At 43.2% G+C, this 17,310-nt stretch overlaps 1 protein-coding gene across 1 annotated transcript in view; it reads right to left on the reverse strand.

Moving 5' to 3' along the window:
• The window catches only part of pxdc1b (PX domain containing 1b), a 46,585-nt gene extending 31,625 nt beyond the window's left edge, over positions 1-14,960 (reverse strand). Inside the window, exon 1 of the mRNA XM_060849924.1 lies at positions 14,127-14,960. Coding sequence (XP_060705907.1) covers positions 14,127-14,376 — 250 coding nt within the window. The 5' untranslated portion in view covers positions 14,377-14,960. The remainder of the gene's footprint in view (positions 1-14,126) is intronic.
• Between the last annotated feature and the right edge of the window lie 2,350 nt (positions 14,961-17,310).

Genomic DNA, 17,310 nt, shown 5'->3' on the forward strand with positions numbered 1-17,310 from the left:
CTTCACTATCCTATCTACCTGTGACTTCACTTCAAGGAGCTATGAACCTGCACTCCAAGGTCTCTTTGTTCAGCAACACTCCCTAGGACCTTACCATTAGTGTATAAGTCATGCTAAGATTTGCTTTTCCAAAATGCAGCACCTCGCATTTATCTGAATTAAACTCCATCTGCCACTTCTCAACCAATTGGCCCATCTGGTCCTGATCCTGTAGTAATCTGAGGTAACCCTCTTCCCTGTCCACTACACCTCCAATTTTGGTGTCATCTACAAACTTACTAACTGTACCTCTTATGCTCGCATCCAAATCATTTATATAAATGACAAAAAGTAGAGGGCCCAGCACCAATCCTTGTGGCACTCCACTGGTCACAGGCATCTTTGTTCTGTCTTAAAATTAGTCAATGACCTGGTCTCCGCCATCTTCTTAAGCAGATGGTTCTAAAGCTGAGAACCCTCTGAGAGAAAAAGACTACTCCTCATCTTTGTCGTAAAGGGTGGTGCCTACATTTAAAACTGTGTTCCCCTGTTCTGGACTCCCCCACAAGAAGAAACATCCTTTCCACATCATTTCCACCATTTATCATACGGATCAACTGTAATTATAGGGTTGTCCTTTACTGGCTGTCCATTGTTTGAAGGCCAGACTCCAGTCTGGAGTGACTTATTATCGATAGATCAGTAGGTATGGTCCACAATACACTGTCTTCAGGTACAAAGCAAAGAAATTGTAAAATCTTAAAAAATGTAGTTGACTGTTAACAGCCCCCCGAAATGGCCCAATAACTCACTCAGTTCAGTGAGGGATGGGAAAATAAATGCTGGCCTTGCCAGTGAAACACACAGCTTAAAAAAAACTGGATATGCCAGAGGTATAGTTGCTGCTTTTAGCTCAGTTTAACTCAGAGAGCTTAGCGGCAACATGTAAAGAGATCAAACTCAACATCAACCTCAATAAAACGACGGAGCTGCTGATTGATGTCAGGAAGTGGAGTGGAGGGGCATGTGCCTCTTTGCATCGATGATGCTGAGGTGGAGATGATCAAGAGAATCAAGTTCCTGGGAGTGATGATCACCAATAATCTGGTAGAGCAAATCTTTCCCATTTCAGGGAATGACCTGATTTTCAGTTCATTCTGTGGGGAGATGGGAACAGGAGTCATTCAGGTCCTCAACGCCTTTTGTCTTTACATTGAGCTGATCTATTGTTTGACTAAATATACAGACCTTTTTCCAAATTTGTTGATCGCCTTAGCTTAGAAATATTCAACAATCTCAGTATTGAAAACTTCAAACAATCCGGCATCTCCAACTCTTTCACAGAATCACAGATCGGTTACAAGGGAGAAGGAGTCCATTCAGCCCATCATGTCTATGACAGTTCTTCGATAGAGTGATGCACCTACTGCCATTCTCCCTGTAATGCTGCACATTCTTCCTTTTTAGATAATAATGCAGTTGGCTCTTGACTGATCCTTGCCTCTGCCACACTCTCAGGCAACACATTCCAGATCTTAACTTCTGGGAAGCATGGTGACAATTTCAATTAGCAGTTTTGGTTATAAGTTCTTCTTGATTTCACTTCTATCAGGGTTAGTTCTAATTTTCAAACTGTGCCCCTTGATCTGGACTTGGCCAGATGAGGACGTAATTTCTCTCTATCTACTCTATCTTGTCCCTTTAAATGCCTTGGTCAGATCAAACTTCTGTGTATAACATTCAGGTTTGTGTAACCTGTCCTTGTAATGTAACCCCTTAAATCCCAGCAGCGTCCTGGTGAAACAGCACTGCACCACCTCCAAACTCAACATACCTTTCCTATAGCTAAGTGCCCAGCATTGAAGACATTATCCTAATGGGTTCTAACCAACTGAAACACCACTCCCTCATGTTTCATTATCAGTCCCTAAATGATCAACATTCCATTAGCCTTCTTAATTCCTTTGTGCATGTGCACTAGTAACTTGTGCACAAGGAAATCTAAATCCTTTTGCTCCTTCGCACTCCGGGTCTTTATTCATTAGGAAAATATTCCCATTTGCCTTTCTTGGATCCCAGGTGGAGCAGCTCACATTTCCCCACTTTGAATATCATCTGCCCTCAGTTTGACCACTTGCTTAATCCACGCCTGTTAGTAGCTCGTCCCTGTCTCCACAAATAATGGGAAGTGAAAAATAAAGTAGCCTGGGTATTATGACCTAGGTAGCCAGGACTCCAATATGGAGAAAGTGAGGACTGCAGAATTCCTGATGAAGGGCTTTTGCCCGAAACGTTGACTCCCCTGCTCCTCGGATGCTGCCTGACCAGCTGTGCTTTTCCAGCACCACACTCTTGACTCAGGGCTCTAATATCACTGAGTTCAAAATTAGACCATGTAATAAACCAATGGAGTATGGGAAGGCAAGTGGGAATATTCTTTGGGGTAGCTCGATGGCTTAGTAGTGAACATTGCTGCCTCACAGCGTCAGGGGGGCCGGACTTGATTCTAGCCTCAGGCGACTGTCTGTGTGGAGTTTGCATATTCTCCCCATGTCTGTGTGGTTTTCCTCTGGGTGCTCAAGTTTTCTCCCACAATCCAAAGATGTGCAGGTTACGCCAAAGATGGCCATGCTAAATTGCCCATAGTGTTCAGCGATGTGTAGTTTAGTTGCATTTGTCAGGGGTAAATGTTGGGTAATAGGGAATGGGTTTGGAGTGGGTTACAGGGTCAGTGTGGACTTGTTGGGCTGAAGCGTCTGTTTCCACACTGTAGGGATTCATTGATTCATTATTCTCAACTACATCGCCATGGGCTGTTACTAATTATAAGTTAAGCATTTCTCAGCAGAAAGGGAAGGGAAACCAGGGGGAATGTTGCTCCAATCTCACATTCCCTTCCCAAATAAAGTCACCATGGTTCCAGAGGGCTGCTCATTCATCAGAGAGATAGTCAGAGTGAGAGAGAGATAACCGATGGTGAGTTTAACGGTCAGCAGTCCTCGCAGAGCAAGGTTTGAAAAGGCAGCACCTTCACAGTGATTTCAGCCGGAATGTGAATTGAAGCCACACTGTTTGTGCCACACTGCACCATAAACCAGCAAACTGACTACCTTGTCCCCAAACTGGGTCTAGCCAAGAAACAGTCTCAAGGAAGCATCACCTGCTTTTCCTCTTGGTCTGTGCTGGCAGTGCTGTGGAGACTGTAGAGAAGAGGGGAAAAGCAATAAATATTCTGCTAGAGAAGGAATTTAAAGTATGTGTTTATATGCAGAAGCTCTCAGAGATACGCATCATAATTTGGCAAGTTCTTTGGGCTATAACTCTATGTTAGCATTTTAAATTCCAGCATGAAAATACAACAAATACAATGGGTGCAGAGGGATGACACCTCCAATCTGAAAACTATTTTTCTCTAAATTGAAAACAGCCTAGTGACGGTTTCAACAGGGAATGTTTTAGTTTTAATGGCAACAGTGCGGTCCAATAGAAATCTCTGAAATGTAAGCCATGACTTTTTATTTAACTACAGCCGGTCAACCTTGTGGTTCAAGTATGAAATACAATTTTTCCTTTTCTTTCTCAATACATTGGGTTCCTGAATCCTGGCTACTGTTTCTGCTCCAGGAGACTATGTGAATTGCCGGCTGGCATTCTCTCTTGGTCATGTGTAAGATGGCAATGACTGAACAGTGTTGAGGAAAGCCTTGGAACAGCTGCATTGATGTTGCCTCCTACATCACAGAGACATAATTAAAATGAAGGTGTGAATGGGCCAGGGGAATAAACTTTCCAAATAAATAAGTTTGTAGGTAAGTGAAGAGGATAGGGGACAAAAAGGATTTGATGTAAAAACAGAAGTTGCTGGAAAAGCTCAGCAGGTCTGGCAGCATCTGTGGAGAGAAATCAAAGGTAATGTTTCGGGTTGAGTGACCCTTCCTCAGAACGGTCACCAGTTCTGAAGAAGAGTCACTGGACCCGAAACGTCAACTCTGTGATTTCTCTCCAGAGATGCTGCCAGACCTGCTGAGCTTTTCCAGCAACTTCTGTTTTCGTTTATGATTTTCAGCAACTGTAGCTTTTTAGTTAGTAACATTTTGGACAATTCAGTTCCAAAGAAGATTCATATCAGGCTCAAAATGTTAATTGTTTTTCTCTCCACGGTTACTGAGTTTCTCAAACACTTAAAGATTTTATTTCAGATTTCAAGCCTCCATAGTATTTTTGCCTTCATAAAAACATTTGATACTCTGATTTCCTTGGGTGGGGAGAGAAGCTACACTCGATGTGATGGCCTTGGCAGAAAGATAGTGGCCAGACCAGAAAAAAAGGAGAGAGAATACACTAATCCCACTTTACCAATTGATAAAACGATAGTTCATGATCTGGCCATAAACCCCTGACCTGTCCCTTTAACTACACTTAACCTTTGGCACGAGGTGACAGATTATGAGCTTTATGTCCCACATTTGCTCCACTTGAAAATTCTTATTCCAAAATTCAAAATCCTTCTGTTCTAAGTCCCTCTCTAAAGTTTCTGCATTCTATTTCCTCTTGTCCCTTCCAGATTTCCTCCTTCCACCTGAAAATGATAAGCATTGAGGTCGAAATGGTTTGAACCACAATATTAGTTCCAAGGTTCATGGCTGCAGGCTTTGGAAGCTTCTAGAAAGAGGCTGTGATTTTTATCACTGGGGAAAAGGAAGGTAAGATTGGCGAGTCACACTGCTTTCGTACTAAGGCTGAGGAAATGCTAAATAAGGAAGCCTTGGACAATTGTGGTAATGCTCTGGAGACATTGGTTCAAGTCCTGTCGAGGCAGATGATAAATTCAATTAATAGATTAGATTAGACTTATAGTGTGGAAACAGGCCCTTCGGCCCAACAAGTCCACACCGACCCACTGAAGAGCAACCCACCCATACATTTACCCCTTACCTAACACTACGGGCAATTTAGCATGGCCAATTCACCTGACCCGCACATCTTTGGACTGTGGGAGGAACCCGGAGCAAACCCACACTCACACGGGGAGAACGTGCAAACTCCACACAGTCAGTCGCCTGAGTCGGGAATTGAACCCAGGTCTCAGGCGCTGTGAGGCAGCAGTGCTAACCACTGTGCCACCGCACCGCCCATAAGATGTGGAAGGTAAACTTAGTCTCAATAATTTTGACCATGATAACTATCAGCCTTTGTTGTTTAAAAACCCTTCTGGTTCCCTAATTTCCTTTAGTGAAGGAAATCGACCTTTCTACCCAGTCAGGCCTACATAGGTCTCCAGTGCCATTACTACACAACTGATTCTTAATTGGCCTATCCAGCTGCTGAGTCTAAGGGCAATTAGTGATGGGTACAATGCCTTGTGAAAAGCTTTTATTTTAAACAATGAGATGGTGCAGAAAAAGCTTGAAATAATATGGGATAATCTGATCAAAGTACAATTTCATTGCAAATTAATCATCTGAAAATGTAAAAAAAATCTAAATAAGTTTTACATTTTTTCCTTCTAGATGTTTTAATAATCACTTTTGAAAGTTTAAATGTATAATATTGCCAACTATTCAAATGGATTGCCATAACGCTGGGAGACACTGGCTTCAGTGTGATTGAGTTTAAAAATGACTAGCTTATTCTCAGAAATTAAAAAAAAACATTTTCTCTTATATTGTTTGGAGAAGCCAATGGAGGAGGCACAAAATCAAGAATAATTAAATATCATATTTGAGGTAACTAACAGTAATCTTGTGTAACTGCTTTATCTCATCTTCGTACTTGCTGGATGCTTACGGGCAGAGCAACTTTAAAAAGGGAAATTAAATCAAAGTAACCCAAATTTCGAAGGTGTGTCTGCTCTTGTGTCAATATTGTCCAGTGATTTGATTTATTTGAGTTATAGTATTTGATTTATAGTCTGAACAGAACACCTTTTGAAAACAGCCTATCCCCAGAGTTCCATTGAGAAACATTAATTAAGTTTCCCAAATGACTTTGTGAATAAACACTCTCCCAAGACCGTGACAGATTCATGGAAACCAGCTATGATTGATGGATCCCAAAAAAACCTGGAATCAAGGAGAATAGAAGTAAAAATATTCACCTGCCAGGAGCAAGAAATCTGGGGCATAGTGCATTTTCATGGTGATTTTGTGCTGATCAAATGATTCCTTTTAAGTTCCAGAACTGGTCACTTGATCGAACACTTTCCACCACGTCAAGATGTTCCTATAGACCTTACGAAGTCTCTATCTTTACCTCAAGCATGTGTTTGCTCCATGGTAGATTTTCTTAAATTCTATTCAAATAATTGCCTATTCAAAAATATCAACCTGTCCTTTCTCTCTTGCTTGCTGTACACATTTAATATATTCTTTACTGTTTCTGCTTCTTCTTTGGAAGGTTCACTGCCCCATAATTAGCTAAAGATTGCGCCACTGTCAGGCCATGGGAGACCAATGAAAGCCACAAAGGAAACACAACACTCCTGGCTATCATGGATCTCCGTCACTTCTAAACAGCCTCCATTTTGACTTAAAATGGGCAGGACCACTACACTGCCCTCACGTACTGAACATGCCTGGAACTGATTGGGCCCTGATATGGATGATGTGATGTAATAGATGTGACAAGGACTGTTTCCATGCTGTATAACTCTATGACTTCCACAAGTTCACACACAGACCCCAAAGGAGGAATATACCCCCAAAGAGCGACATACATATAAAGTAAAAGCATTTTATGGCTCGTCCCTTGCATGCTATGAGCAGTGAAGGCATTTGGAATGACATTTTAGAATGACAGGATTGTTGCAGTCCAGAAGGAGGCCATTTGGCCCATCATGTGTGCATCAGCTCGTTGAATGAGCCCATTAGCCAGTGCCAATCTCCTACATTTGTTCCCCATACCCTTGCACATTATTTTTATTTCAATAATCATCCAGAGCCCTCCTGGATGCTTCAGTTGAACCTGCCTTCACCACACTTCCACGTAAAGCATTCCAGACCCTCACTACTCGCTCGGTGAAAGAGTTTTTACTCACTTCAAACCTGCTCCTTTTGCACATAATTTTAAATCTACGTCTACTTGTTCCTTTCATGAGCAGAGTGGGGTGAGGGTGGGGTTTGTTGGGCAAAACCTTCCGTTGGTGACTGTCAAAGTCCAAGGTGCATATTGTTGACGGGCAGTGCACTCTTATATAGCCCATTGTTGGAGGGCACTAACAAGAAGTTGCCTCACCAATTGTAGTGACAGCTAATGGAATTTCAGAACCATTCCTTCCTAACTGCAGAAATAGTCTACACTTAACCTTTGCTCACTTCCTTATTTTTTTTCAAATTAACCTTTAATTTTTTTGTTCTTGTTCTTTTGACCATATAAGTTGCCAAAATTGTATTCCAGTGGAGATGTGGCTAAAGCCTCAGTAAAAACTTTCAGGTCAATATGCTATTGTTCTGACAGGATAACTCACAGTCTGTTTATAGCTTCTCCACACTGACCCTGAATCAGAGGCAGCTCTAACATTGCTCAATGGTGCAGTTACCGAGGCATCACAGGGGTGCTGTAAAATTGTCATATAAATCCACAACGGAAAGTTCAAACTGACTTAAGAATTTAGTGCAACATTGGCTGCAACAGGTAGCGCCATATTACTTCAGTTTTGCATCACAAGGCGTATAATTCTAACAGTCTGCATGAACCTTCCTGTAACCTTAGCTACAGATCATTAAAATCTTCAATCTGAGTATACGCCACTCCCTATACTCCCTAAACATTTCAGCTATAATTACTAGGTATAGAAATCTACGAGAATGCATAACTCCACACGAATTGAGAACACGTTGCTGGAAAAGCACAGGGCTCCTTCCTGATGAAGGGTTCCAGCCTGAAACATCAATTTTCCTGCTCCTCGGATGCTGCCTGACCTGCTGTGCTTTTCCAGCAACAAACTCTCAACTCTGATCTCCAGCATCTGCAGACCTCACTGTCTCCTAATTACACACATGCTCAGCTCTCTCCTACAGGGGAGCACTAGAAGATGAGGCAGGCACCCAATACTGCAATACTCGCCTGACATTGGTTATTGCACCATAATTCCAGTATTGGTCACTCCATGCAAAGTATTTCTTTATTGTTCATTTCTTGACTAATATTCTAATATAAATTTAACTTTTAAGAAAAACGTTATTCTTAAGATGTTCAAATTGCAGGCAAGGCCAGCTGATTGTCCTAGAGAAGGTGATAGTAAGAGGAGTCAGATGAGTGATCTGGAGGGATTTTAAGGGCAGTGATGTTCCCCTGTGTCTTGTTCTTGGATGGTAGAGGTGATGGGCTTGGAAAGTGCTGTCAAAGATGCTTTGGCAAGTGTATTTGTTAGTTAGCTGTAGAGTTGCATAACTAGTGTAAATTTCTTCTTGTTAACTGCACATCCTCTTTCCCTGTTCTTCTCCCAATGACAGTAACCACTGACAAGTTGAATGCTTCAGATCATTTCTTGTTTTCAGGTAATAGATGTATCTAAGAAGAAGCAAGTGTCCACATACTGACTGCCTTGGTAATTCACCTGCCATGTATTTCATGACTTTTTCAAGGTTACACTGTTTCTTATTTTTATCTATTTCTCCAGTCCCATGTTCACTGAAGTCTCATGACTTTTTGGAGGCTTTGAAACAAGGGCTTTGTCAAAAGCATTCAAGCCACCAAATGGCAGGGAGCTCTATTCTCTTCACTCTGTAATATTTTCAAAGGATGTCAGGAGGTTTTTTCCAAATACATGCTGTCTTCTTATCGCTAAACCATTTCACAGGTACATCTCCAGACATTTTCCTCAGAATCATTTCTATAATGTTATCAAATGTGGAATTTAGGCTCTGAATGTGGCTTGGGTCAGATTCACCCCTTTGGAAATATATTACAGATATTGTGGAAATAAATCTGTGTTGATTGCAGCCAGCACCTACTACTGTTTCCTGAGGTACATCCTCCTGGGATTACATCATTTGGACCATCAGACTTCATCCTCTTTTGAAGGTCTGTCATCTATTTTCAATTTAGTTGCTAATCATAGTCAATCAATACTCATACATTTTGGGAACTGTTTGTTTAACTCACATTTAACTTCCTTTAATCTGTACAATTTAATGCGAATTGCATTTATTGAATTCTTCCAGTGCGGAAATAGGCTATTGGCCCAACAAGCCCACACCGACCCTCCGAAGAATATCTCACCCAGATCCATTCCCCTATCCTACATTTCCACTGACATCTCTGAGCACTCTGGGCAATTTTCTTTTTTGCATGGTCAATTCACTTAACCTGCACATCTTTGGACTGTGGGAGGAAATCTGCAGAAACACAGAGAGAATGTGCAAACTCCACACAAACAGTTACCCAAGGTTGGAACCGAACCTCGGTCCCTGGTGCTGTGAGGCAGCAGCGCTAACCATTGAGCCACCATGCTGCCCCAAAGATTCCCTTTACTGTTTACAAGCGGTCTGTTCTTCTTCAGCTTGACTATCCCTCAGCAATATGCTTCACTCAAATCCTTTCCTTCTTTTTGTTGGGAGTACAGAGTTTGAGTATGATTGGGAAAATTATGGATTTTGACAAAGCTTTTCATCTTGTACCCATCAGGATACTTCACAAGAATTACCAATTTCAGAAAATGTCAACTAATGTGTGCTGTATTCTTTAAAACAAAGTAACGGTTCACACATCTCACTGAGTCTTTACCACCAATAACCTCTACAAACCTCTCCCCAACTCTTGCCTCAGTTTCCCGATGTTGCTCTCGACTTCGCACTTTTTCCAAAAGAGTGAAACTGGATTATTCATTTTGTTTAATTCTTTTCTGTTCTAGTTTATATGAACACCTTTAATTATTGCTCAACATCATTCAACTTGAAATGTGAACTGTTTCTCCCAATATATTGAGTTGCTTTGTTACCTGTTAAGCAATGTAGTGCCCTGAATGTTTACAGTGAACTGTATCCTTGTCAGCAAGCTATTCATTTACCTCAATGTTTTATTCATCTGCCTTGTGAGTTGGAACATAAATTAAAAACCAATCACTGACAGACTAAAAGCCTTGCACCAATTATTTAGATCGATTCCCATTTCTGGAACCGACTGGTTTCTCACCTCATGCCTTAAAAACCCTCCAGAATCTCTCAATATTCTGACACTCAAGTATCAGGATCATTGCTGGAAACAAAATGAGTCAAAACTTGCAGGTAGCACCTATGCGTGGTAAAGCAAGTTAATTTCAGATGATCTACAACAACAGGGGTGATCACATTCAATTTTTTTTTGTCAAAGGTGTGAGGCTGAAAGGAATAGAATGCCTCAAGACTGAGAAAGGGGATGTGATAAGATGGGTACTAATTGCACAATAGGAGCTACTGAAAGGATCTTCATTTATATATCACCATGTATGACCACTAGATATTTCAAATTCTTTCACAGCCAATGAAGTACTTTTGAAGGGTAATCATTGTGTTAAGGTAGGAAGCGTGCCAGCCAATTTTCACACAGCAAGGTCTAGCAAACAGCAACCAGGTAATATTGTGTGTGAAATGGACTGAGGGATGAACATTGGCCAACCCCATTCCCCTGCTCCTCTTCAAAGCACTGCCGTGAAATCTTCTGGCATTCACATTGTAGGCAGATAGGACCTCAGATTAGCATCTTTTTAACGAAAAGACAGCACTTCCGACAGTGCGGCACTCCATCAGTACTACACTGGCATGTCAGACTTGGTTTTTATTTTCGCACAGACCCTGAAATGAGATGTGATTTAGAGGCAAGAGTGCTACCATCAGAGAAACAGAGCAAGAATCCCTGTCCAGTCTGAGCGAGGCCCATTTTACAAAGCTATCTTATGGATGCCTGATCATGGACAGGGTACAGGGAATGCCTATGTCCTGTCCTACAATTCCATAGAAAGGCAATTTCCCCAAAACTTACTTTAAAACCTTGATAGACTGCCATAAATCAGGGCAAGGAAAATTGGAGCAAGATTAGGCCCCTTGACCATCCTCTGCCATTCAATAAAATCATTTAAACTAAACCGGACAGTGCTTTTCCAACATCTGATCCTTCAGAGAGGAATCCCTCCCTCCCTCCTGGAGAAGGGTTACACCCAAAACATTGACGTCTCCACCTCCTGATGCTGCCTGGCTGGCTGTGTTCTTCCAGTCTCCTGCCTGATCATCAGCATCTGCAGATTTTTTGTCTCTATTCAATAAAATCATGCCTGATGTGATTGCGGCCTGAACTCCACCTCTGCCTGTTCCCCTTTGTCAGTCAGGAATCTAATTCCAGCCTTGAGTATATCCAATGATCCAACTTCCCTCGTTTTCTGGGAAAATAATTTTAAGCATTAACGACCCTCTGAGAGATTAAATTCCTCCTCACCTTCACCTTAAGTGGGAGAGCATTTATTTTTAAATTGTGTCCCCTGGTTTCAGACTCCCCCGAGTGTGGAAACACACTTTCAATATCCACCCTTTGGAGCCTCTTTCAGACTCTTATGTGTCACGTGTGTGTGTGTGTGGTGATAAAAATGACTCGTGGCATTTTCTCTCTCTCTCTCTCTCCCTCTCTCTGCCAACTGTAAAACGTTTGCTCATCACTTTTCCAGCAAGACTGTGCCCTTTTCATTTCTGGAGGCTAATAAAGGAATAACCCACTCCTCTCTGGCCCACCATCGAACACACACACATAGGATTTTGTTGACAGCTATTTTTGGACGTGGGATTGGGGGAGGGGTCGGTAAAATGTTAAAATAAAACTACTGTACTGTGTTGGATGATGCTTGGAAACTAATTTCAAGGTTTATTTTGTAATACCCCCTGTATCCTGAAAGGGGCGACAAGACTTAATCAACAGACAGTGAAAGGGGCAAGTTCAGACCAAATGTGTCTTAACTCATAAAAACAAGAGGAAGATGAGGAAGGGCGTAGAGCAGGAGGAGCAGAGTACAAAGTGGAAGGAGATGCAGTTCCCTGGAAAACTGCTAAACAGTGACAGAAAGTGGCCGGCTTTGAGGGGGTTCACCGCAATAAGCGAGCGATTAAAAGAGCAAACCAAAAGCTCTACAAATAAAGTAGGAGAGGCGAGGGAACGGAGTCCACAGAATGTTCTCCTTTCTGTGTAGCGTCTCCAAGTATCAATAATACAAAAAGCTGACAGCCTCGCGGTAACTGTACACCGGAAAACGCGATGCTGCCACGCGTAAGGATTTTGTTGTTTCCTTTTTTTCGCGAATATGAGGAGGGGAGGAGAGCCGGGAATTAAAATAAAACTCTGCTACTTGGAGGAAATAATTTTCCAAATCATCAGTCTCTCCGGCCACTCGTAGTTTCTGAGGTAACGTCACCGGTTACAAAGTCAAATTTTATTTCAGGATTTTTGTTTTAAAAAGTCAACGCCAATTGTGTTCCGTGTTTACTTTTTTGTTTGAAGAGTGAGGAATGTTCCGTTTGTTTAATTGTTTTGAAAACACTTTCAGAAGTTGTATTTGAGAACCCCCTGACGATTCAGGCAGAGAGAAGCAGTTGTTACTGAGCAACACAGACCGTGGGATGTTTAAATAAAAAAAACAGATTAAAGTTAATGGAAACTTCACCCACACGCTGACAGCTTGTCTGGATCTGAATTTAGTGACCTCAGGCACCACCACTCCCTCCTTCAAATCACAATTGTTAAATTCAATTGTCTTTAAAACCACTTCACTCCGACCCTTTATCTGCTTTTCATTCTTATAAAAAAAGACTTTGAAGCTAAACTTGTATAAAATGCATTAAAGGCGAGGAAACAAAACTTATTTTGTTGGTGTTAATATCAAATCACTTTGGCAAATAAACTAGATTAGTTCAATTTGTATTCCCACACGGACACACACACAACTCCCCTCACAGAAACATTCTCCTCCATTCTACATACACACATACACCATCCCCACACCCACACCCACCCACCAAGCAGACCCCCACACATAGACCACTCCTCACACATAACCTCCACTCTACATACACATACCATCTCTACGCACACAAACGCACAGACTAACCACACACAAACACACCACAAACATACTACCCCACAAACACACCACCCACCACCTCCCACATACACACACCACTCCCCATATACATATAAACCACCCCTACACACATACACACACACACCACCCCTCATATACACACACACCACCCCTCATATACAGACATAAACCACCCCTACACACATACCCACACACCACCCCTCATATACACACAAACCACCCCTCATAGACACACATAAACCACCCCTACACACATACACACACACTACCCCTCATATACACACACACCACCCCTCATAGACACACATAAACCACCCCTACACACTTACACACACACCACTCCTCATATACACACATATACCACCCCTACACACATACACACACACCACCCCTCATATACACACACACCACCCCTCATATATACACACAGCACCCCTCATATACACACATATACCACCCCTACACACATACACACACACCACCCCTCATATACACACACACCACCCCTCATAGACACACATAAACCACTCCTATACACATACACACACACCATCCCTCATATACACATACACCACCCCTCATATATACACACACACCAACCCTTGCACACACCACCCCTCATTTACACACACATAGCATCCCTACACACACACACCAGCGCCTCCCACACTCGAACAACATATACACCCCACTCCCACATCCACACACATACCATCTCTACAAACACACACACGACACCCCCTCATACATATACGACCCCTCTACACACACCAATCCCCCTCACACACATACCACACCTACAAACATACCAAGCCCCCGAGACACATATATGCCATACACACATCACCCTCACATACACTCACTCCACCCAACACACACAGACCCCCCTCCACTCACAAACACCGTACACGTACCCTTACAGACACCCACATACTAGCCCCTCCACATACACACATCCCACCCTGCCACCCCTACACCCCTCCCCCCCACACACACATCTCCCCCCAACACACACATTGCTCTGTTGTTAGCTGAGGCGAGTCTAACTTGAATCCTTAATTTAGACAGGAATGTGGAGTGACCGAACCTTCGACCAGAGGGCAGCGGGAAAGTTCCGCCTGGTCTTCGGGGAAGGCGTCGGTCAGCCTCTTGGAGACCCTGGCCAGGTCGGCGTAGCTCCGGTGCAGGTACAGCACGTTCCTGTCCGACCACTCGGTCCTGATCTCGAAAAACTCTTCCTCCCTCCGGTTGACGATGAGTTTCCTGACACCGTTCACCCAGCAGTCCCTCACGAACATGTTCACCAGAGAGGTTCCTTCAAACACCGCGGAGGCCATTCCCCCATCAACCCAGCATGATGGGGTTGGGGGTGGTTGGGGTTGGGGGTGGTTGGAGGGTTGGGGGTGCAGAGGAGAGGATCGAAAATTCAAGCAAAGAAGTTAATCTTCCTCAGCCGATCCAAGTTTGAACTGATGGTGGAGGTCTGTGATATTAAACAAAATAAAACGCGGCGACTAGATTCCAGATCCTCACTTTGATGATGCTTTTCCAAAGCCTTGAGTTGCTCCTGTGTCTGTTTTATCCTTTGTCCCTCTCCCCCGTATCCTGCCCTTTCACCTCACCTTTAGGAATGTGAATGTTGACCGTTCCTTTCAGGTCTTGCAACTTAACCGAGCTGTCAGTGCTACACTGTCACAAGATACTGCTGTCATCTGTCAACCAGAACCAGCCCCTTCTCTCTCTCTCTCTCTGTGCAGCTCTGATCTCACTCTCGGTCGACAGCTCAACTTTACTTCAGACACGTACTTCCAGGGAAATGAGGTTTCTTCCGCAAGATCCCTGACATCATTCCCAGGAATGTCTGTGTGTGTGTGTGTGTGTGTGTGTATGAACGCTGCGTCTGTTAGGCTGGGGAGTGCACTGCACACAGAGACACACTAAAGGAATTATCCCTGACAGAATGTCCCGCCTTTATCGACACTCAGCCCCTCCCGCAGAGAGCAAGAGAGAGTTCCTCATCCCAAATGTTAGCTTTTGCTCCCTCACCACATTCACTTCCACAAGGGAAACGCATCCTCTCCACCCCCACACAAAAAAAATAACTGAATTGCTCTTGTTCAATAATAAACTGCCATCTTCTTTAATTCCATAAAATCCCTACAGTGAGGAAACGGGACATATCCACACCGACCCTCCGAAGAGTATCTCACCCAGACCCATTCCCCTACCCTATTCCTGCATTCCCCTGATTTATCCAGCCAGCCTACACATCCCTGAACATTACGGTAAATTTAGCATGGCCAATTCACCTGACTGCACATCTTTCTGTGAATCAATACAGAAACATTTCCACAAAGTACAAAATGTGCACGTGGTGGAATGTAAACAAGTTGTCAGTAGTTAAGGGGCTCTTGAGGTAGTAGTGCCTCTCCCCCTGGACTGAGAAACCCAGATGCAAGTCTCACCTTCAAGTATGTAATTACATCTCTGAACAGGTTGTATCGGAAAAAAATAGGTTTATAACTTATCATCGAGCCATTTTTTAGAAATAGCACAAACGTAAGAGATTTTTATTCACTCGGTTCAGGGATGTTTTGAACAATAATCTATATTATGGCACCACGATACACTTCAGGAGTAGGTGGGACTTGAACCTGCATCCCTGTCTCAGAGGTGAGTACACTATCACTACAGGACAGGACCGTTGGTTGGGTGGAGTTGTTGAAAAATCACACACACATACAGAGATTGGCATTTCATTTTGGAAACCATTGGCGTTAAACAAGGTGGAGGTGAGAGTGAACATCTAGTTGTGGTGAAAAGTCCCAGATGGTGCATAGCGTGCTGAAAATTACTAGTATTGTTTTTTTTAAAATCTTTCTGTGTTCTTAATTAAGATAACGAGGAAACGGCAGTGACGACCCTTGACGATAACCTTTTGAAGGACATGCTTGTGTGTTTCTGGGCCGTGTGGAGACTGGGCTGCAGTTCTGGTTTCAGGAAACTGAGCGAGCTGAGACAGAGAAGTTGCACATGAATGGCGTGACATTGTGAAATCAGTATTTAGGGTATTCTGAAAAGGCGGAAGTGTGTCTTGTCTGTGGGTGTGTGGGGCGGTGGGAGGGTCTAATGTACTGCCCATCCACACACAGAGATCAACAAAATCCGTACGGTTTACAGCTGGCAAGAAACGTTACATTTTCAACTGCAAAGATAAAATATGTACTGAAGTTTAGCAGGCAGTGCATATCCTCCCGGGTCATGCCGGGCAGTAGGTTACATCAGGTTACTCAATAGATGAACATTCCAGTGCCACCAAAGATGCTCTCAGAGCAGTGTTACACATTAGAACGTGTCCTAACACAGCAGGCAGGGTCTCATCTGACCCCTTCAGTATACCTCAGAGTGCAGCCCCTGGGTCTGGGTGCACTTGAAACAACATTGAGAAGACTTCCTGACACCACAGCATTCTTTAACACGTTCGGCTGGTGATCTAGATCTTTTAGTCATTTCACAAAGCGAAACAGGATCCATATTTGAAAAATATTGAAAAAGCTATGGGCTAGGATGGGAATCTCTAACACAATGTGCCTGCATTCAAATACAGAACGTTACCTGGTGTGTTTGTGTACAAATACAGAACCTTACCTGGTGTGTTTCTACACAAGTACACAACCCTAACTGAGTGTGTTTGTATATGAGTACAAAACTCTAACCAAGTGTAGTGTACATGTGTGGTCTGTTTGCACACAAATATAGAATCCTAACTGGGTGTACTTGTATATGAACACTGGAGTCTAACTGGATATGTCAGTACAGTATTTCAACCAGTTGTGTTTGTACATGTACATGTGGGCGGCACGGTGGCACAGTGGTTAGCACTGCTGCCTCACAGCGCCAGTAGACCCGGGTTCAATTCCCGACTCAGGCGACTGACTGTGTGGAGTTTGCACGTTCTCCCCGTGTCTGCGTGGGTTTCCTCCGGGTGCTCCGGTTTCCTCCCACGGTCACAAAGATGTGCGGGTCAGGTGAATTGGCCAAGCTAAATTGCCCATCGAAACTAAGCAGTCTCTGGGGAAATAAGGCAGGGTTAAGGTTTCGAGTGCAGTGAACCTTCATTAGCAGTAGGATTCTGAGTAGGATGCTCTTCGGAGGGTCAGTACAGTCCTAATGGGCCAAATGGCCTCTTTCTGTACTGTCAGGATTCTATGAATAACCTTTAAATCAAGATAGTTGTATATCACATATTAGACCCGGGTTCAATTCCCGCC

This window comes from Hemiscyllium ocellatum, chromosome 34, assembly GCF_020745735.1.
Source record: "Hemiscyllium ocellatum isolate sHemOce1 chromosome 34, sHemOce1.pat.X.cur, whole genome shotgun sequence".
Taxonomy (NCBI): domain Eukaryota; kingdom Metazoa; phylum Chordata; class Chondrichthyes; order Orectolobiformes; family Hemiscylliidae; genus Hemiscyllium; species Hemiscyllium ocellatum.